Below are 22,736 nucleotides of genomic sequence, written 5' to 3' on the forward strand. Positions count from 1 at the left end.
TCATTAGACTCTCAAATCCCCTATGGGCCTCACAGTACTTTTTAGGATTGTTAAAGCAGCTCGAGCTGTTTTCAGGCAAGACGCCCCACTGTTTGCAGTAAAAACCCCAACATCACATCTGTGGATACATAATCGCAAGCTGTATTGCTTTTGCTATCAGATCACAATTTTGATATTCTTGATTTGTTCTTTCTCCTTGATGCAGCCTATTACCTAACCCAGCCTTTCAGCTGAGTATCAGCACCATCACTTCTACAAGGAGTGAACGACACTTAATAGAAAATTAACTTGGCTGGAATCCGTACAGTCTGAATGATTCATCTGACGGTTCTGTTGGTACTTTATCTCCTGTTTAATCTCCCCTATTTAAGTTGGCCTTTTGAAAATGTAGTCTTTATTCCCTCTGCAAAGACAACTGTCCCATTCAGCAGAATTTTTTTGAAATCACAGATTTGTACGACACATTAATCAAGTGCTGTGGACATTACTAAGCAATGCTAAATATAGTACATGCTAAATATTCTTAAATGGGATTATCCTCTTTTCTAAAAATAGTCAGGTTGGGGTAACAGCTAATATTAAATACTTTAGGTATCGGCAATGGGCACAGTCATTTCCCCCCCTCATATATCCAGCAATAAGACCATGCGACCTCCCATGATTTCTCTAACATAGGGTAAACTTGAATCAACTTAACATTGTACCCTTTCTGCATAGAATATGTGAAAATGCCTAAACATATAGGGGCAAATTCACTAAGCTGCGAAGTTGCGCCAGGCGCAACTTCGCCGCACTTTGCCGCACTTCGCCAGGCGTAGTTTCGCCAGGGCTCAGCAAATTCACTAAAATCCGAAGTTGCGCACAGGGGTAGCGTAAGGTTGCAAAGTTGCGCTAGCGTTGATTCGCTATATAAAGCGAAGTTACGCTAGCGAAGGCTAATTTGCATACGGCGCGAAATTCAAATTTCAATGGAGGAATACGTATCTGCACTACAAATGCCTAGAAAACCTTCAAATCAGCAAATAAAAATTTTATTTTGCCCTACACATGTGCCCACTGTCTAGGTAAGTTGCCATGAGTCAGGAAATGTAGGGGGGAGGAAGGGGAGCCCCAAAAAATTTTCGATCTTTTTCAGCCTATCAGCCATCATGTAGAAAACACGCCAGCGTTTTTTTGGGACTTAGAATACAAATTGACTTTTTTTTAAACAATCCCTATCTACTCTATTGCGCTTCGCCAGGTCTGAGGTGGCGAAGGAAGTCTAGTGTAAAAGGTAGCGTTCAGTACACTGCGCAAGTTAGTGGATTTGCGTAGTTTCGTCGCTAGCGAAGATTCGCCTGGCGTAAGGTTGCGAAGTAACACTAGCGAAACTACGCCAGCGTTCGTTAGTGAATTTGCGCAGTAGCGAAAATGCCAAACGCTAGCGAATTAACGCTAGTGTTCGCCGCTTCGTGGCTTAGTGAATTTGCCCCATAGCATCTCATCTACAGCTCCTTCTCATTTTAATGGCAATACCGCACAAATGTAGATGGAGCTACATCAAGCAACATAAAAGTTGAGTATTGAAGCTTTAACCTGAAACATTTTATTTTTTTATAAAATTGGGCTTTTAAAAAATCACGCATTTTTCAGAATTTATTAAACCCCGAGGCTGGAAAACTCAGAATCTGAAATCCCGGCATCTCAGACCTGGCGAGGTTGCATATTAAGTTATAAGGTAAAAGTCCCAATGATTTTATTGATTTGCGCTGGGTCTTGTGCCAAACCCCAAAGTTTTCGAAAAAAAACGAAACCTCTGAAAAAAACGTGAAAATCTGAGTTTTTACCGCAAAGCTAAATTTGGGAAAATGTAATAATAAATAAGCGTTAAAAACCCGAGCGGCTTAGATCAGAGTTTGTAGCAGCCAATATTGAGATAAATTCGGACCTTGATAAATAACCCCCTTACTGTGCTGAGATTTGTAGGGGGTTATTTATCAATGTCCGATTTTATCTCAACATTATCTGCTACAAACTCAGGAGTTAAACTAGGTTTTCACCCCATTCATGTAATTTTTAATTTTCAAAATACGTTTACTATTTCTTTCTTTCTGAATTTTAAAATTCATGTGTTTTGAGCAGAAGTGAATATTAAATAAATGAGAAACAGGTCAAAATAGTTAGCAATATTTGTTTATTGTTCAAGTAAAAATCTGTATGATATTCATTTGAAATATGAAACTGCATATTTATTTACATTGTAATATGGTCATAATGCTTTATTGTACAATTCAATAAAAAGAATTTGAAAAGAAAGACAAACTCTGAGCAAATCCGCTCAGGTTATTACATTTTCCCAAAAATTAGCTTTGCGGAAAAAAAATCAGATTTTCATGATTTTATCAGATTTTTCATCCGATTTTCACTATTTTTTCAGATTTTTTACCCCGAAAACTCAGATTTTTACCTGAAAACTTCAGGGTATTGCATGAAACCCAGCACACATCAAAAAAAAATCATTGCGACTTCTCCCATTGACTTATATGCAACCTCAACAAGCCTGAGATGTCGGATTTCAGATTCTGACTTTTCCATCCACGGGTTTTAATAAATTCCAAAAAATTTGTGATTTTTGCATTCAGAGTTTAGTATTGTCCCCATAGTATATTGGTCTCTCTTGCCGGTTATGCGGGAGGCCCATTTATGTTTTTGTGGTTTTGAGAGGTATAAATAATAGACTCATTTTCTTTAAAACCACAAATGCCATGTCATTTATTAAAAAAGATCTGATTATAAAAAGTGCCAACAAAAAAAAATGCTTAACAATCTGAATAAATATAAAAAAAACCTTGAAAACCTCTAAAAGTCTGAATTAATTAAAAATGGACAAATATGATAACCACAGCTCCCATTGACCTCAATAGCACCCTGACATCTTTTACTGGTGAAGTTTTGTATTACAGTTTTCATGGTTTTTACACTTTATAAATCTCAAATTATAAAAGTTTAAAAGAAATAAAAAAACTCATTTTTTGAGAAATTTTTTAAAATAGAAATTCGAAAGTTAGTAAATAGGCTCCATATTGTGCTGCAATGACACATGCAGGGATTATTGATGCCCATGCCTATACAAAGTTCTTGACTACTTAGTCAAAGAAAACATTAAAATGAGGTTTGAATATGTGGGAGCGCTAATAGTTCAACAAATTACAAAAACATTTGCTTAGAATTCTTTGTGTTTTGTTTTTGCACTTTGATTTCTCCCCACAAAAGATTCAGTTCTACATATTCACTGGCTTCTTAATACTGAGAATTCCCTCTATTCTGCCACTATATTTCTTTGACATGTGTGAAATTATGAGTACTGGTTTCTAATATTGATTTCTGTGTTGCAGAACTATCCCCATGAATGGACTGAATGAATCGCTCCAGACTCTGTACACAGAGAGAATGGTAATGGTTTTATACTTTTCACTTGCAATTGTTTGAGTTGAAGCGCATCTATTTCTGAAAAACTTTTTCCCCACTGCAGGACTCCTGTCTGTTAGTGAAGTGTGGGCCAGCCCAATACCCGTGGGACCTGCGGCTCTGGCAGGTTCGGGCCAACCTCGCACCCCCATTTTTGGGTGGCGGGTTGAGCTCTTCTTCCTGCTCTCCCCGCCTGCCACCTTGCATTGCCGGCTTCCAACTTCCGGTGTCTGTTTTTATAGACGCGTGCAGGGTTGGCCCCCCTCTCCAGATATTCCGATTATTAGAAAAATTGGGCGCTGAGCGCCTTCATGCTTTTTCTGCACTTCACAGTAGCGGGGTGTGGGGCCAGAGCTGGGCCCTGGACAGCAGTCCTGGTGGGCTCCAGGCCCCCCAGTCCAACCCTGGATGTGTGCCTGCTTGCCCCGCCCCTTTTGTGATGCAATTGGTGCGGCAGGCGCAGGTCTATAAAAGAGGTCGGGCATGGGTGGGCTGAGGGAGGGCGGGTTAGGGTCGGGTGCGGGTCAGAATTTTTCCCACCTCAAGGCTGATCATTTAACCTCTAGACCAATGACTATTTCTCCTAGAAAGCTCTCTTCAACTATACAATCAATATGAACAAATCAGAAGTGCTTCCAGTGTTTCTTCCCCCCTCACTTGAAGTTAATTGGGAGATAACTCAGATATCTGTAGGTCTACATTCCAACTGACCCTTTAGATATTTATACATAAAACTGCAAAACAATGCTGGCTTCCATTGAAATTGTTAATGTCCCTGCACATCTTGCACACAAACTGACTATAAATGATTTGAACTCAATGGGCAAATTTGCACCTGGGCAGTAACTAGGGTTGCCACCTGGCTGGTATTTTAGTAGCCCAGTCAAAATGGGACTTGAATTTCAAATTTAACAACAATATACCTGTCGATACATTTCTATAAATGTTACCCCTGGCCTGCCTACCTAATCCCTGATCCACCCCAAATATATCTCCATTTTACCTCATGTCTGCTGTGATGGTCTAGAATCCACTGCAAGGATTGCCCCATTACATCATTGATCTGCCCCTTTAAATCACTGGCCAGCCTATTTATACCATCATCCTCCAACATCCCAGTGCCTCCTGCCTGGTAAAAGGTGGAAACCCTAGCAGTAACCCATGGCAACCATTAAAGTTTTGCTTTCATGTACTACCTGGAGTTTACTAGAAAAATCGAATCACTCATTTGTTGATATATTTAATTCCCATGTGCTCCATTGAGCATGAGTAATTTATGTGTATATTAGAATAAAGATAATGCTATCTATAGATTTCATTGGGTTTAAAAAGGTTACAAAGTGAAGAGTCAGTGAAATACAGTACAGACAGAGTTATATGTATTTCTTGGAAATATTTTAAATCAGGATCTGATTTCATGTAGAAGCTAGTGACATACAATGGAGAATCTTTGACACCCCATCAAAGACTATATTTCTGGACCTTAATGTTCTATTGGTTTTGTTCACAAAAGTGCATAATCTGTTTCATTCAAAACAACTGCAAAAAATAACAAAATAGACTTTAGACTTTGTGAGGTCATCACAATGGTTGCCATGGGTTACCATTGTGATGTTTGGTTGCCATGGGTTACCATTGTGATGTTATCACAATGGTTGCCATGGGTTACCATTGTGATGTCATCACAATGGTTGCCATGGGTTACCATTGTGATGACCTCACAATGGTTGCCGTTGGTTACCATTGTGATATCATAATGAACCTCTTTTGTTACCATTATGATGTCATAATTGACCCTAAGCTTTCTGTACATGTAGCACAGGAAACAGGATCCAAGTTGTCATTTGATTTTCCAGCCAGCTGAGGTAAGTATCAGAGGCATAGAGATAGGTATATTAAAAACTACTAAAACTGATATTAAGCATAGAAATATATATATATATATATATATATATATATATATATATATATATATATATATATATATATATATATATATATATAAATAAGAGAAAGAGAGGTGTGTATATATAGTGAATAAAGTACCCCTTGTAAAATATAAGGATATTAGAAGTTAGCGAGGAGTTCCAGGTCATGGAACTCTGAAGTGAGTTCTAATAATTTTTTATATTTTGCAACAGGGAATACTTTATTATGTTGGCTTTGAAGAAGCCAACATCTTGATCTACTAGTTCAGCTCGTTCTTATTCTTATTATTAGCGCCCCCCCATTTTCTAAACGCTACTCCTCCTACAGTTTTAGGGGTACAAGCGCCAAACTTTCCACACCTATTCGCCTTTTAGCAAAGTACGTTGCTTGTGCTTTAGTAAGCGATCCCACCCACTGCGCCCGTGCGGCGGACCACCGAAGACGCCTTTTTTCGTATTGACTTTGATAGGGAAAATTTTCAAATTGCTGCCGCTCGTACTGTTTTGAAGCTACACTCCCCAAACTTGGACCGCATATTGTTGGTGCCACCCCGAATAAAAATATGTATTTTGGGGGGCACCCCAAAGTGGGCAGAGCTACCAACAGCCAATGAAATTTTAGCAATTTTCTATACGTTACTCCTCCCAGAGTTTTAGGAGTACAATTATGAAACTTTGCACACTTGTTCGGCTCATACCCCAATAGGTTGCTTGTGCTCTGTTAAGCAATCCCACCCTCCGTGGCCCTGTGGCGGCCCCCCAAACACCCCATTTTTTCCCATAGACTTTCATTGGAAAATTTGAAACTTTTGCCACTCGTACAGCATTAAAGTTACACTCACCAAACTTGGGTCACTTAGTCATGGGGTCAACCTGAAAAGTTCTGTCACATTTTGGGGACTCCAAAAAGTGGGTGGAGCAACAAACAGCCAATCAGATTTTCCCTATTGACTTCAATGAGAAAATGTCAAACACTGTCATTCCCACAGTGTTAAAGCCAGAGACCCAAAACTTGGCACCATGGGTCACTGGGGTTAAAATTTTGAAAAGTGGGCGGAGTCTACCACAGCCAATCAAATATTAGCCATTTGTTTAAATGGGAAAAGTTACAACTGTCGCCGCTCTTAGATTGTTCATGGGAGGGTCCTCAAACTTGGCACAGTTGGTCACTGGAGGACCGGGATCGAAATCTGGGAAAGTGGGTGGAGCCAAAAACAGCCAATCAGATTTCTTTGATGATTTCAATGGGAAAAATTAAAATTGCTGCCATTTGCACGTTATTGATGTCATGGACCTCGAATATCACAAATGTGGTCACTGGGTGTTTGCACTTCAAAGTTAGGAAAAGTGGGTGGAGCCACCACCAACCAATCAAATGTCATTCATTGATTTTCAATAGAAAAACATAAAATTGCTGCCATTTTTACATGTTAAATATCATGATTCCGAAACCTTAAAGTGTTAGTCACTTGGTGACTCTGGTTCAGAATTAGGGAAAAAAGGGGGCGGGGCAACAACAGCCAATCGGATTTCAGCCATTGACCTTAATGAAAAACGCCAAATTGCTGCTATTATTACGGCGTCAATGCCAAGTGTCCCAAACTCAGCACAATTACTCACTGGGTGACTGTGGTCAAAATGTAGGAAAAGTGGGCGGAGCCAATAACAGCCAATCAGATTTTACCTATTGACTTCAATGTAAAAGTTTCAAATACTGCCATTCTCACAGTTTTAAAGCCAGAGGCCCCAAACTTGGTACAGACCATGACTGGGTGACTGGGGTGAAAATTCGGAAAACTGGGTGGAGCTTAAAACAGCCAATCAAATGTTACCTATTGCTAATCAATGTCAATATATAAGTTGCTGCCATTCTTTCACAGTTAATGGCAGGGACATCAAACTTGGCACAGTCGGTCACAGGGGGACTGGGATTCAAATTTTAAAAGTGGGTGTAGCCAAAAACAGCCAATCAGGTTTTTTGATTGATTTTAATGGTACAATTTGATCTGCTTCAATTTTCACCGTTTAAACCAGATTCTACCAACTTTGTGTACTCTCTATGCACCAGGGGCAACTGGCCCCAACACCTCTTGCGTTTCAAGGCCAACATCTTGTGGTTTCTTCAGAAACAACACCATCTAGTTTATTATAATACACAAGTTTGTGTGAGTCATGTGACAGAAATAACATCACTGAGCTCTGATTACAACAATGAGATCAATTCAATGACCATATACAGTGTAAGGTCAAAGGCTGAGTGCTTTTATACAGGTCATAAAACACCATTGTGATGTCATAATGGACCCTAAGCTTTCTGTACATGTAGTACAGGAAACAGGATCCAAGTTGTCATTTGATTTTCCAGCCAGCTGAGTTAAGTATCAGAGGCAGAGAGTGAGGTATATTAAAACTACTAAAACTGATATTAAGCATAGAAATATATATATATATATATATATATATATATATATATAAATAAATAAGAGAAAGAGAGGTGTATATATAGTGAATAAAGTACCCCTTGTAAAATATAAGGATATTAGAAGTTAGCAAGGAGTTCCAGGCCATGGAACTCTGAAGTGAGTTCTAATATCTTTATATTTTGCAACAGAGAATACTTTATTTATTATAATACACAAGTTTGTGAGTCATGACAGAAATAACATCACTAAGCTCTGATTACAACAATGACAACAATTCAATGACCATATAAGGTCAAAGGCCGAATGCTTTTATACAGGTCATGGAACTCCAATGTTACTTCTAATATCCTCATATTTTTCAACAAAGGTTACTTTATTTATTATAATACACAAGTTTTAGTGAGTTGTGTGACAAAAATGACATTACTACTCACGTTTATAACTGATGACATCACTAGTCACCGTTTATAAGGATATAATTCACAAGATATTCAAGGCTTTTGTGTATTATAAGGATATCATTTACAGGATATTTATGGCTCTTGTGTATTATATATATATATATATATATAGCATAACATATATTCTTTTTTCTTCCTTTATAGAAAATCAAATAACATCTAGATTCTACAATGAACACCTTAACTAAAAGACTTTGGAAATCTATTTCTTATTGTTTCACATATTGTAAAAAGGTAAGATTTCAAATACTATAATTAATTGCAATATGTTGTTAAGTTATCAGAATCAGCTCACCAATAAAAAGTCTCAAAATTTGTAAAATCTGCAGTGGCAATTTATCAGAATTTCACAAATATTTTATTTACCTTTTATAGAAATGTTAATCTCAGTTATCTGCATAATATTAGCTAAACTATTATTTTAAGAATAACAAAATGCTTTCATTTTCTGTCAAAAAGATGTGCATCTTAAACCCTCCAATCATCACTATCAAAGCAATTCTTAATTCATTTGATACGTGTGATAAACACACTGTTGTTTATTTACCAACACAAGGAATTGTTGTGCCTGGGCTGTATCCAATAGAGTTTTTGCTTCATTGTTGTACTTGTAGCTGGCAGAACAAATATAGTCACTGACTGGCTGCTATTTTTTGTGGCCACAGGTGCAAATTTCCCTAGTGTTAGTAAATAAGCCATATTGTTTATTCATGAATAATTAAAAATAAAAGCCAAAGTCCATATAAAATTTGGATTCAGGTATTTGCCAGTTGGCACCCACTCCAGATTGGGCCACATATTGTGAAGAATGTAGGTACATGAACATACTTTAATATGCTACAGTTGATATGTATGTTCAGTGTATATCTCAGATATCCAATGTGTAGCATTTCAGGCAGCAGGGGTCTGTTAAGAATCAGTGATACCTCCCCTTTGACTTGTGCTGCCAGATGTATACATGTTGGGTATATGGAAATCATAGGCTGGAGGGGACCTACAAATGGGTTTTACTGGCCTGGGGAGGTCTAGTTCTGCCCCTGCCTCCGGCTGTTATTAAAGTAATTTTTCTACACTCCATTTTTCTACTATGGCCCATATTAATAGGGATAATTTGGCAAAGGGCTATGTTTAAATACCCAGTATTAGCATATTCTTTACTGTCAAATGAAGCGCTTAACTATAAACTGATAATATATATTTTCTTTCTTTATCAGAAACCAAAAGAAAATCCTGATGAAGAAATTGAGGTAGGCAGGAGATATTTGTAGATTAAAACAGAACATTCTTTTATTCTTCACACTGCCTTTCTTTTCATAGTACAGATTTACTTTAGCAACTTTCCTACATACTGACCTAATATATAATGGACGTTTAAGGTGCATGTGGAGTTTTTAACGTATCTTCAATGCAGACAAAATCCCCTTTCCTCCTTTTTACCTCTTCTTATTTAAAAATTAAAAACAAGTTTATATATATATATATATATATATATTAAACTTCTACATTGCTGCTTCTTGAAAAGGCACATGTATTGCTGTGAAAACACCTTATATATACAGGTATAGGATCCGTTATTCTGAAACCCATTATCCAGAGAGCTCCAAATTGTAGAGAGGTCATCTTTCATAGATTTTATCCAAATAATTCCATATTTTTTACAATTATTTACTTTTTTCTGCAATAATAAATAGTTCCTTGTACTTGATTATTTAATGTTTACACAATTTTCTAGTACACAAAGGGGCACATTTAATAAGCTTGAGTGAAGGATTCGAAGTAAAAAAACTTAGAATTTCTAAGTTTTTTTTGGGTACTTCGACCATCGAATAGGCTACTACGACCTTCGACTTTGATTTGAACGATTCAAACTAAAAATCGCTCGACTATTCGACCATTCGATAGTCAAACTACTGTCTCTTTAAAAAAAACTTCGACTACCTACTTCGCCACTTAAAACCTACAGAGCTTCAATGTTAGCCTATGGGGACCTTCCCCATAAGTTTGCTAAGCGTTTTCTGATCGAAGGAAAATCCTTAGATCGATGGCTTAAAATCCTTCCAATCATTTGATTCGAAAGATTTAATTGTTCTATCGAACGATTTTTCCATCTATAGATCGATCTAAGTATTTGCGGTAAATCCTTTGACTTTGATATTCGAAGTCAAAAGATTTTACTTCGATGGTCGAATATCGAGGGTTAATTAACCCTCGATATTCGACCCTTAGTAAATGTGCCCCTAAAGGTATGAAGACCAAAATTACAGAAAGATCTGTTATCCAGAAAAACCCGAGCATTCTGGATAACAGGTCCCATACTTGTGTATACACAGTTAAACAAGAGAGGACATTGGCTGCTCATGAATCTTTAGTTTGTTCCTATAAAATTAGACACATTTCCACATTGCACCAGTGGGTTATGGGCCTAATGTGTGAAACTGTAGCATTTACTTTACACTTTTACCTTACTTTTGTCAATTTCTTATTCTTGCAATATTTTATCTTAACAGATCAAACAGGAATCACTAGAAAAACAACCTATTGAAGCTAATAGTGAAATAGAAATTGAAGCTCATCGTGAAATAGAAATTGAAGCTAATAGCGAAATAGAAAATGAAGCTCATAGTGAAATAGAAATTGAAGCTAACAGCGAAATAGAAAATGAAGCCAATAGCAAAATTGAAACAACTATTGAAGCCAACAGGAAAAGAAAATCTGCTATTATAGCTAATATCAAAAGAAAAACAACTGCTATTATCACTAATATCAAAAGAAAAGCTCAGAGGAAAAGAAAGAAGGCTAATAAATCTAGTAAAAGTGAAACTGCTGAGACGCCTAATGGTAAGTAAACATTTAGTAAAAACCAAGCAGAATAGGCAAGTGTTGTAGTGCCTGTGGGGGACATAAATACTAGTGCCTCTAATATACATAGTAACATAGTAAGTAAGGTTGAAAAAAGACACATGTCCATCGAGTTCAACTTTTTTTTTTTTTTGGCTAAATGTAGCAGGGCATTAAATGCTAAGTTCTGATTGGATGAACGGTTGCTACCTGTTACTAGTGATGGATTAGTTGGTACCTGTTACTACTACCTGTTACTAGTGATGGATTAGTTGGTACCTGTTACTACTCCATGTCCCATCTTTAACCTTATGGATTAGTTGGTACCTGTACTATCTTCAACCTTATAGTCCAACACTTCTTTCATAATAGTGGTGGAACATGATTTAGATGAGCAAATTAATGAATGTGTTCAGCTTCTAATCTACACCTTTATCAACTGTGAAAAATTGTTGTGATTAGTTAACACTTTCCTAACTGTCAGTAAATAGATTTGCCCCTGTATATGTCCTACGACATGATGGTCTATAATATTATTTCAAAGAACTGTCTTGTGTTCTCATGTGGCTTCATAAAACATGTTTATGGTTTTATTCTGAATTTCTCCAGTTGTGGGTATTTTGTAGTAAATTGCCATCTTCATTTAATAGTTTGTTAAAATAATACATCATTATTCATAAATCATTACAATATAATATATGTATGTTATATCTCTTTTGCAGATGCAGTTTCACCTGAACTGGATAAATGTTGCTATGATGAATGTGTATCCAGACAAAACATATGCTTTGAAGACCAGGTTAAAACAGCAATTGCAGTAAGTAATGTACCAGCACCAGGAATTCTTTTAGCCAATGTTGTGAATATAAGTATATTAGGAGAAAAAAACTAAAAATGACATTGCACAGAGAGACCATCTCTTAATATGTAAATGATCTTAGTTTGGTGCCTGACTTCCCCAAGGCTATAAAGACTTTACATAGAAAGGTTAAAGAATACTAGAAGTGGCAGGTGAATAAAAGATAAGCCACATTCTGCTCTTCTTTGTGTCCTGTTGTGAGAGCCACAATTGGCTGGAAGGAGGCACCTGGGTCTAACATAGACACACTCCACCATTTTTGCAAACTACAATATTAAAAATATTTTACATTGGTACCAGTGTATTGCTGTGAGTAGATATGCTGATAGCCAACTCATAAGGAAATAGGTAGATGTGAAGAGCATTGTTACATTTATCCCTGATATCTGCCCAATATGCAACAAGTACACAGTTAGTATTAGTTGTATTACAAGCCTTTTTCTTTTAAGAACAAACTGTTATGTTCTTCCACTACAGCTATTTCCATGTATAAAGGTGGTGGGAAAGTTGAACACCACTAGCTTTTCTCTGTATAGCCCAAGTGAAGGATTCTGCAACCTAGATGCATTAAAATGTTGCTCAGCTACAAACCCCAAGACTTATGAATTAATTTCTCTTACATTACTTAAGCTCCCTTAATATCACACATAAGAAACATGATCCCATGCAAGCAATTTATTCTGTAGAAGCCACTTTTAAGAAATTTCTATATTTGGAATCTCTAATATGTTTCTCTTTAAATATCCCACAGAAAAAGAAAATTTTCTGGATGGACGATGAAATATTAAACGACACTGAGAGCAGCCTAATGAGTAGAGGATGGGTGAAGAAAATTGCCCCCACCTTCAGTAAGTCTGCTTAAAAAATATCTCTTCAAGGATTTGAGTAATATTGAATTGCTAATGATAAAAATGAACCTAGAGCTCCCCACATGCTAGCATATAAATGTCTGCCCTGGGGTTTCATGAGCACAACGTTGATGAAGTAGAGTTGAATACAACCTCATGGAATAGGCGACAATTGCATAAAAGTTGCATCCAACTTTATCTTCCAGTGACTTTCTGATCATCATCATCATCATTTATTTATATAGCGCAGTGATACCTTAGTTACAAACAGGAATATATGGAGGATAACAAACAAGGGGTTACAGAGTACAATAGGGCCCTACAAATTAGAGTTTACAAAGTAAAGGTTAGGGTACAATTGGGACATTAAGATTCTAGACACAATTTTGTGATTTTTGATACAGCAATGATTGATTAATTAAGGTACATTGAATAAGATTCTTTGATCTGAAAGGTTTCCATGTAAACACATCCTTAGGCCAGAATTTATAAGGGATACTTTTTCTGCAGGCACCTGACACCAAATAACATGGTTTTGTTATACAGTTGAGTATATTATATTCCCTAATGTGCCTAAGATATATGGGCAGACCCTGCTACTAGTGGAACCTTTCAGAGCAATCTAATAAACTGCTATAATGATACTAATGCAATGTTTTTTTCTTGATAGATGCTGGTCCCAAGGAAACTTTATTTTGTGACCCAACAAATGGGCAGAAGGTAAATCCATATTTTCGTTAGTACAATACAAAGATCTATGTAAGAAATATGTGGGTAATCTTAATCTAACCACTCATGGATATGGCCAATTTAATTGAGCATTAAGATAAATAGTGTTAATGTTTACTATTATAGGTTTTCTATTTTCACACCATTGTCATTGTTCAACCCAGAACAGTGTACAATGACTTTCCCTTTCCTATAGCTAAACATATTTCTTTCTATGGACTTAAATATAAATGTTCTACATTTACTAGTCAGTTAAAGTGCATGATGTGACTGGTGGAGAGGAGCCAAGCAAGCTAGCAAGCTACAGTACTTAGTGCAACTTACTTGCAGAGTATGGTAGCAGTATAACTAGCAGTTACTAGGCCAGTTGTTATTTCTTCTGTGGTTAAAGAAGTAATATAATGCACCAGACGTTTACTAATCATTTGAGTGTACTTGCCTTCCATGAATAAACTTTTTTATTTATATTTACTTTTTTTAGTTTATCAGTCCTAATGATATACAACCCAGCCTCATCCTGTCATTCAGAGCAATTCATCCCAGTCTTCTGAGAGAGGATCAGATAACCAATAACTTTTACAGTGTGTACTTCGCATGCAAGGTGAGACAACTGCAGTGACTTACAATGACTCATATCAACCAATTAGGTCTCCCATTTAATGTATATCTTGCAGTAGACTGATCAAAATGAATTGTTTATTAAATGCTACTTGTAAATGTATTAGTAAATCAACCCCACATCCTTGTCACTTGCCAATTTATTATAATAGCCCAACAAAAAATAAAATGCAACTTGATTTAGATAATTTGATCCATGTCTGAACTGTAGGCCCTGGTATTTAAACTGTGCCCAAAATAGCCCAACATTAGCCCATTAATAAATACTGGTGCATGGCATTTTGACATTTGCCTGTCTACAGTCTGCCTGTACAGGCCTGCTTCTTTCAGCTGAATCATATGGCTTCCAGTTAACATGATTGGAACCCATTATTTCTAAGTCAAAGCGGCAAATTTACTAACCACTAAAAATTCACTAGCGATGGCTTCGCTCAGAGAGCAACACTTCACCATTTTAATTCACTAAAATCTGAAGTTGGATCCAGGGTGCCAAACTCTGGCGAAGTTGCCCTAGCATTACTGCACCAGGCGAAGCAAAGTTGCGCTAGCGTTGCCTAATTTGCATACGGCGGGAAGTTAAAGTTCAATGGACGTATATGTTGCAGCAAATACATTACACTACACAAGCCCAGGAAAACTTAATAAAATAAAATAAAGTTAAAAAAAATAAACCTAAATAAAATAAAGTATTGCCCTACATATGAGCCCAATGTATAGTTAGGAAATGTAGGGGGGAAGCTGGTTACCCCAAAAACACTTTACACTCTTTTTCAGCCTATCACCCTGAGAAAGGAAAAGACGCTAGTGTTTTTAGGGACTTTTCAAATATTTTTTTAGGAACAAGAGGTAACATTCAGTAAAATGCGCATCTTAGTGAATTTGTGTAGTTACGTCCACTCGCCAGAACGCAAATTTGCCAGGCATTAGGGAGCGAAGTACCGCTAGAATCTATCTCCTTTGCTAGCGAAGTTATGCCGGTCACTGAATTTACACTAGCGATAGTCACTTTGCTCTTTAGTAAATTTGCCCCACAGACGGTTTCCAGTAAATGGAAGTGGAAATTATTTTACATAGGGTTTCCAAGAGAAAACAATGTGATGCCTCTTGTTACTGGTCATACTTACAGTGTAACTTCTTCTGACCTGGTGGGAATATAGAAGCCAGAAATGTGGCCAATCAGTGGCTCTCTAGATGTTGTTGCATTCCAATTCCTAGAATTTTTTGTATATTAATTTGCTACAATCTTCTTTGACTTTTTATTTCTATAAAATTGATAACTAAATATGTTCTTTGTATTCTAGATTGGTCTGTGCATGGCATTAAGGCAATGGCGTTCGTTCTGTGATGTGAATCCAGGCACTTTCTTCCCTCGTTGCTACATGTTTAGTGAGCAAAATGAAAAACAAGCATTCATTGGTAAGTGTGCATAAAATAATGTAGCATATCATTATGTCTCGGGTATAGTATCTAAAATCAGGGCTTTATATTCTTCAAAACCAAAGTATTATTTAACTCAGTGACCAACAACCAATGGCTTATGAGCAGCAAGTTGCTCACCAACTCTTTGGATGTTTCTCTCATTGGCCTCAAAACAGGCACTTATTTTTAAATTCCAGGATTGGAGGCAAGTTTAAATTGCATAAAAACTAGGTGTACTGCCGTGTAGAGAATCCTGTATGCTGCAAGGCCACATAGGAGCTATCAAATAGCCAATCACAGCCCTTATTTGGCACCCCTAGGTCATTTTTGCATTGCTCCCAAACTCTTGTTATATTTGAATGTGGCTCACGGGTAAAAAAGTTTGGGGCCCCTGGTTTAACTCTAAGGTTATTTTATTTATTGCATGTTTTTTCATGGAATAGTTATTATGGTTTAGCTTTTACACAAATGTATTTATATAACATTTGAAAAATGTCTTAAGGCAACAGAGCACACATTCCAATATAGAACACTGGCCAGGCCATGACTAGTCATTCCTCTTTCCTTGATGTACTTATCACCTAGTCACTTCAGATCACTGGTTCTATATAGCTGTCCTATGAAATAATGTTCCACCCCAAATAAAATGTGCTCTATTAGAAGTTCCCATAAATACATTATAGTGCATGTTAATGACAACTCTCTTTATCTACTATAAGTTGTGCCTATATACATTAATATGTAAAGGAAAATAAAACCATGGTATTGCCTGTTTAGAAATATTATTCAAAGTTCCATCTCTTTTTATAAACAAAATATTGGACCTGTTTGTTCTCACAGTTATAGTTAGTCTCATATTTTGGTTAAGTAGAGTATTCTAACAAAAAATGTGCCTTTATTTAGATGACTTTAACATGACTGCGGCTTGTGGTATCCTAAAATGGGTTTTGAGAAGCAATGGGAAGTCTTTGCAAGATGACGTTATTTCCAGCCAGAAAGAAAAGAAAACTGTTCCAGAAGATATTATAGTAAAAGCCCTTGTGGCTTGCCAGCTTTATCTGTATTACTCAACACATGAGGACGAATACGACTTAATATGTTCCAGGATAATTAATTGGGAACAGTTCATAGATGACTACTATCAGGTTATGCAGTAAGTAATGTCAGCTGAAACAATTCATAAAAATTTCGATTTAGAAAGAAATTGTCTTGATTATAGGAAAACAATGACAGTGAACACTCTATGGGGTGATTTATGAATGTTCATAGAATGTTTGTTTCTCCGAATCTTAGTTTTTGTGCAAATTCATGAATTTTTCTTATAGTTAATCCTTGATTTTTTAGTTTAGTGTAAAAACCATAAAATCTATGAATACAAAGGCCTAATACAAATCACATGAACAGATATTTGTTGTGTATAATAAACCTATTCATATATAATATTCTCCATAAACATTATATTGCAATAGTGTGATGTGTATTATGTATAACTGTCTCTCATCCCTGCCCTTGTATTGTTACAGTCATGGTGCGCACATACGGAATTCAGACAAGTATGTTGATTACTGCCACCAATTGTTATGTAAGCTGAGAAGAGTGAACCCACAACTAGATATAGATGGAGAAAAAAACATCTGGATTTTAAAACCAAGAAATTCATCTAGAGGAAGAGGTAAGAGAATCTGTGAAATGGGTACTCAATTGTTGTTTAGGGGGAAACAAAAGTTCAGGTTACTGGTGGGTGCTCCTCACAGGATATTTATAAATGACTCACATACAGTAAATGAAGTAGAAAATTATGCAAGAGCTTATATAGTAATAGCTATTTCTATATGATCCATACAAGGGTGAGGGACCTCACCTCCATTAAGGTTTTGGAAGGATCCATGAGGTTCTTCATCTCATCTCATACATTTTGGCACATAATAAATTCCAATTCACAGTTATGATTATTTCTGTGCCACAATGCAGAATATGTATAAATTAATTCCTAATAAGATGTGTGAGATGTAGGAGCAAAGTGGCAACCTTAGTTATTGGTCCAATGCATGATTATTTTGTTGCTTCAGGTGTTACAAAATGGTTTACTACAATATTGATGTACAAAGATATTGATTCATGTTTTATATGTTATTACAGGGATACATTGCAGAAATGATCTGAAAGAGATATGTTCCTTCGGAAATGAATGGGTGGTTCAAAAGTACATAGAGAGGCCACTTCTTGTATATGGAACCAAAATTGATCTCCGTCAGCATTTCCTCATAACGGACTGGTGCCCCTTAACTATCTGGTTCTATAAGCACAGTTTCATCCGTTTCTCATCTCAGCCGTTCACGCTGAAGAGTTTAGATACGTAAGTAGAGGGTGCAAAATCTTGCATTCTATTTATTTGTTATACAGTAATGACGTGATGTTGATATGACTTCACTGCTTTGTACTCTCAGAGGCTCATGTACAAACAGAAATAAGTCTACTCTCTGCCTTATTTTAGCATGTTACAAGCGGGTATGTCTTGTCTTACAATCCTTTAGGAATACAGTGCACTTATTCGAAGAAATTAAAAATATCATAAAACCTTTTTTTTATTTAACAAATAAGTATTACATTATAAAACACCTTGGACAATTGTGCCATAGTTGCTAGTAATTTAAAGGTAATTTATACGTTTAATCCACGGTGTATACAATAACATTTGTGATCAATCACTTTATGGCATGAAATATATTTGTTTGTTGCTGCTACATCTGTAAAGTGGGCAAATAGCATGCTAAAGGCTCTGTTCTTCTAACCTCTGATTCCGTAGCAGTTACATTGGTTACAAGGCTCTGTAATTTTGCTCTAACTATGGTGGTCAGCTTGCTAAGGCTAATGAATGGCTAAGGCAAGATTAGAATACTTAGTAAACTCACTGGATACCGACACTGGATTACTAGTGATGGATTAGGCACATAAACCTGACAATTGTATTGTTTTATCCTTCCAGCGCCATCCATGTATGTAATAACAGCATACAGAGGAATTTAAAGAATGCACCAAATCGTCACCCCAACCTGCCTGAAGAAAACATGTGGCACAGTGACGAATTCAAAGAGTATCTTTGTACAATCGGAAAAGAGCAAGTCTGGGATTCAATCATTATACCAGGGATGAAGAAAGCCCTCATTCAAACTATGAAGGCCACCCAGGAAAATGCGATGTACAAGAAAAACAGTTTTGACCTTTTTGGTGCAGATTTTATGTTTGGAGAAAACTTCCAGCCCTGGCTCCTTGAGATCAATCTCAAACCGGACATAATCAAAGACACGTCAGTGATGGAGAAGCTTGTTCCACCAATGGTAGAGGACATTGTACGTGTGGTGATTGATTACAAGGATGACCCTAACTGTGACCTGGGAGGATTTGAACTTATATATAAACAGGTAAGTGCAAGTCAAGGGACAGAAACTTTGATACTGATAAATGTCAGAATAATATAACCTCGGGCACATAATCTGAGTACATAATGTTTTTGGGCTGTGTTTATTTATATAAGTATGCCATGGGTGGGTCACTTTCATGAGAGCATTTGATATGTATTTGCTACTTCAAGTTCTCTTCCCCATGGGAATGCCTTGTAGATTAGACAAATTAGGTTTCCAACCTCCCCCCAATACATTTTTTGCAGCTCCAGCAGGCCCCAAGGGGGTGAGGGGGTTGCAATTGCACCCAGGCAAGTAGTTATGCCACCAGGGCTCTTAAAAGAAAAATGTACTAACATCAGCTTTGGACATAGCTATTAGTTTTAATTCTCAACTAAGCAGTTCCTCTTAACTTAGAACAAGGTTACAGACATATTTTAAGCCAATATGTTTTAATAGTATCCAGAACAGTAAAATATTTAACTACCTTTTAATTATAGGAAGGTATTATGTGAGAACATACAAATTAAGATTGTAAGCAATATAGCACTGATCTATTAAACACTGAGTATAACCTTTGGTATTATATCTGAGTATAGAAGACATAATTTTGTATACATAATGAAAATGATTCATTAAAGCCTATTGGACTATATATATTCTAGTTCTAAAAGTTTTCTGTTTTTTCCAGTTCTAGGCTAATTATACTGGAAATGGGACTCTCAATCAAGAAAACACCTTTACAGATCTAAAGAAAACAACCATCTCTGATCCATAGCAGGTGGCTAGTGGGATGAGTCGTGGAGGAAGAAATAGTCCAACCAACCCTTTCCTTTTGATGCCTATTTTTTCTTTGTTATACCTGTACCTAAATATATTTAAAATAAAATTGGTATTAAATGTATGAAAACATGTTTAAAATTATTTCCTTAATCGCTTTTTGTACTCTTTCTTCCTTATGAAAAATATAAATAATTTTTAACAATGGTATAAGTTGACACCTATATATATATATATATTGGTACAAGTGTACAGTAGCACTCACTTAAGGTTCTTTTATCTGGTGTTCAGCCTTATAGGGGAAAGTTCTGCGTTTTTCCAATTATATAGCAATTATCAAATGAGCAGAGGCGGCACTCAGTTTATCAAAATTAGAAAAGAATATTTTCTCAGTTCATCATGTACAAATAATAATAATACAACCTATTCATTACATCATATATAATAACATAACGGCATGCAGCGTGTCCTTTCTCAAGCTTAACAGAGTAACCAAATATCACAGGTGTGCTTCACACATAAAAAGGCTTTAGATAGGAAGTGACATCACAACATCATTTAACCCAGTTTTAATCGGCCCGCAGCCAGGGCCGGATTACACACAAGGCACCCTAGACAGGGCCTCCCCATCCGCCCCCCACCGTGGCGCGTCGCTCTGCACGCACACTTCTAGGAGCGTTCGGCGTGCACGCTGCAGAACAGCTCAACCGCACCTCTACTGCTGCGCATGCTTGTTGGCTATTGGGATATCGCATCACTCCAGGATGAGAGCGAGGTTACGTGCATGTCAGAGCCAGCCGCCCGTCAGCATCCACTTCCTGGTCCACGCTGCTCTAAATACAGTCTGGCTGGGCTGCCACAGTACTCCTTCAAGCATTGCATTTCGTGAGTGTAGAGCGATGCGGCAGAAGGGCTGGGCAAGTGGGCATGGCAAGCGACAAGTGGGCTGGGCAAGCGGCAAGTGGGCTGGGCAAGCGGCAAGTGGGCCGGGCAAGCGGCAAATGGGCTGGGCAGGCGGCAAGTGGGCCCATTGGTACAGAGCAGCTGGTTCCTCTGGCACATAATGCAATTATGCAACTAGAGGGCCTAGGGCCCACCAATGCCGGGGCCCACTTGGTTTTAACAGCTGTCAGGCTCGCAGGTTGGGCATCCCTGCTTCAATCCTATGCCCGGGCATAAAACTATGGCAGTATATATCAGTATGCTGTCCCAGCTGCTGCGTGTCTGGCACAATTGGAATTGTGGTTGCACTGCTTTAGACTGGTACTTGTCGTTGTGTTACAGCTGCTGCTGGTTCAGTCCCAGTGTCTATAGTGGCTTCCCATTTCATATTGCCTGGGATCCAGCATGTCAGGCTGAATGGTCGGCCCTCACACATTTTCACCTCACCAAATCTGGCCCTCTTTGTAAAAAGTTTGGACACCCCTGATTTAACCACTGTTTTTGTCACTTAGCAATTATATTGCACAAAACAATTAGGGGCAGATTCACTAAAGGGCGAAGTAACTAACGCTGGCGCAAATTCGCCAGCGTGATGTCATTTCTTTACTTCGCCGATTTACTAACAGGTGCTGCTGTAAATTCGCTAGCGAAGTGGAGCTACTCTAGCGCTACTTCGCACCCTTATGCTAGCTGAAGTTGCGCTATGGCGATGGGACATAACTACGCTAATTCACTAACTTGCGCATTTTACTGAACGTTACCTCTTGCGCCAGACTTGCCTTTACCACCTCAGACCAGGTGAAGTACAATAGAGTAGATAGGGATTGCTTCAAAAAAGTAGAAATTTTTTCTAAGTCCCAAAAAATGCTGGCGTCTTTTCCTTTTTTAAGGGTGATAGGCTGAAAAAGATCGTACATTTTTTTGGGGTACCCTCCTTCCCCCCTACATTTCCTAACATATGGCACCTAAACTATACAGTGGGCACATGTGTAGGGCAATATAACAACTTTATTTTATTTTATGAAGCTTTCCCAGGCTTGTGTAGTGTAATGTATTTGCTGCTTCATATACGTCCGTTGTACTTTAACTTGGCACCATATGCAAATTAGGCATCGCTAGCGTAACTTTGCTTTCCTTGACGAATTAGCGCTAGTGCAACTTCGCTACCTTTCGCCTCCCTGAGCGCAACTTCGGATTTTAGTGAATTAGCGCGCCCTGGCGAAACTTTGCCTGGCGAAGTGTGGCGAAGCCTGCGCTAGCGCAACTCCGCAGGTTACTGAATTTGCCCCATAGAGAGAAGAGAGCATAAACTTCAATCCTATTCTCTATGTATAGTCATATATGCGGGTACAATATTTCCATCAAATGTACATTTATTTTGATGCAGACAGTGATGTTCCAATAGAATATGCCATTTATTTTGTGGTATTTGATTTATTGACCGTGTAATTTGACTGTTATTTGGTTGAACGTGTCATGGTTTTCCATCTTTCCCCGATGTTAATGCGAGGCCAGGTGGCGGGTCAAGGATGTCACGAGTGGCAGGTTGGTGACATTGCGAGGAAAGACCTGTAATGTCAGCGGATGGGGTTATGGTGTGGCGATCAGTGATTGGCCTATCAATGTGTCAATCTTAGAGAATCCTGTCCATTTTTCCAAATTAGGAGAGCCGGGCAGGCAGTTTTGACCCTCCAAATGGACAGGTGGCAACCCTAGTAGCTTCTCACCCATAGTAACCAGGCAATTCCAATTTTAAGTTGAAAGATGAATAAGAGAAAGTTCAAACACAAATATATCAAAAGCTTCACAGCAAAAGATCTTTCTGGAAGCCAAATATTACAGATCAATATCTCATGACACTTTACTGAAACTGATGGTAGCGATTACTATTCTTTAATGATATAGCGCCAAAATATCCAGCAGAGTCTCAGAGAGATTATACAACCTTAAAATGTGTCCCTGCTCCAGGGAGCTTACAGTCTAAATCCCAATCACAGTTAGACACAGACATACTAGTGTCAGTTTATCAGGAGCCAGGTAACC

At 37.6% G+C, this 22,736-nt stretch overlaps 1 protein-coding gene and 1 long non-coding RNA gene across 3 annotated transcripts; both read left to right on the forward strand.

The window, feature by feature from the left end:
* Positions 1 to 10,990: 10,990 nt before the first annotated feature.
* Positions 10,991 to 11,914, forward strand: LOC121401178. The gene is made up of 2 exons (XR_005966161.1): positions 10,991 to 11,097; positions 11,820 to 11,914. It is a non-coding gene; the product is annotated as an uncharacterized LOC121401178 (long non-coding RNA).
* A 3,307-nt stretch (positions 11,915 to 15,221) lies between these two features.
* LOC108711645 (tubulin monoglycylase TTLL3-like) lies at positions 15,222 to 19,809 on the forward strand. 2 transcript variants are annotated; one of them, XM_041585511.1, is made up of 6 exons: positions 15,223 to 15,567; positions 16,474 to 16,723; positions 17,094 to 17,242; positions 17,710 to 17,926; positions 18,557 to 18,992; positions 19,663 to 19,809. In XM_041585511.1, exons 1-6 carry the CDS (start codon positions 15,465 to 15,467, stop codon positions 19,666 to 19,668), a joined length of 1,161 nt encoding a protein of 386 aa, XP_041441445.1. In that variant the 5' UTR covers positions 15,223 to 15,464; the 3' UTR covers positions 19,669 to 19,809. The 2 variants fall into 2 exon arrangements, with proteins under 2 accessions (XP_041441444.1, XP_041441445.1); XM_041585510.1 differs by lacking the exon at positions 19,663 to 19,809 and having other exon boundaries at positions 15,222 to 15,567; positions 18,557 to 19,114.
* The last annotated feature ends 2,927 nt before the right edge of the window (positions 19,810 to 22,736 follow it).

This window comes from Xenopus laevis, chromosome 3L (assembly GCF_017654675.1).
Source record: "Xenopus laevis strain J_2021 chromosome 3L, Xenopus_laevis_v10.1, whole genome shotgun sequence".
Lineage (NCBI taxonomy): Eukaryota > Metazoa > Chordata > Amphibia > Anura > Pipidae > Xenopus > Xenopus laevis.

Excerpts from the sequence above, each read along its gene's own strand:
- LOC108711645 (XM_041585510.1), top strand. The coding sequence starts at position 15,465 with ATGGCATTAAGGCAATGGCGTTCGTTCTGTGATGTGAATCCAGGCACT. Across the intron at positions 16,724-17,093 it reads GACTACTATCAGGTTATGCA|TCATGGTGCGCACATACGGA; the intron begins GTAAGTAATGTC and ends GTATTGTTACAG. Across the intron at positions 17,243-17,709 it reads AAATTCATCTAGAGGAAGAG|GGATACATTGCAGAAATGAT; the intron begins GTAAGAGAATCT and ends ATGTTATTACAG.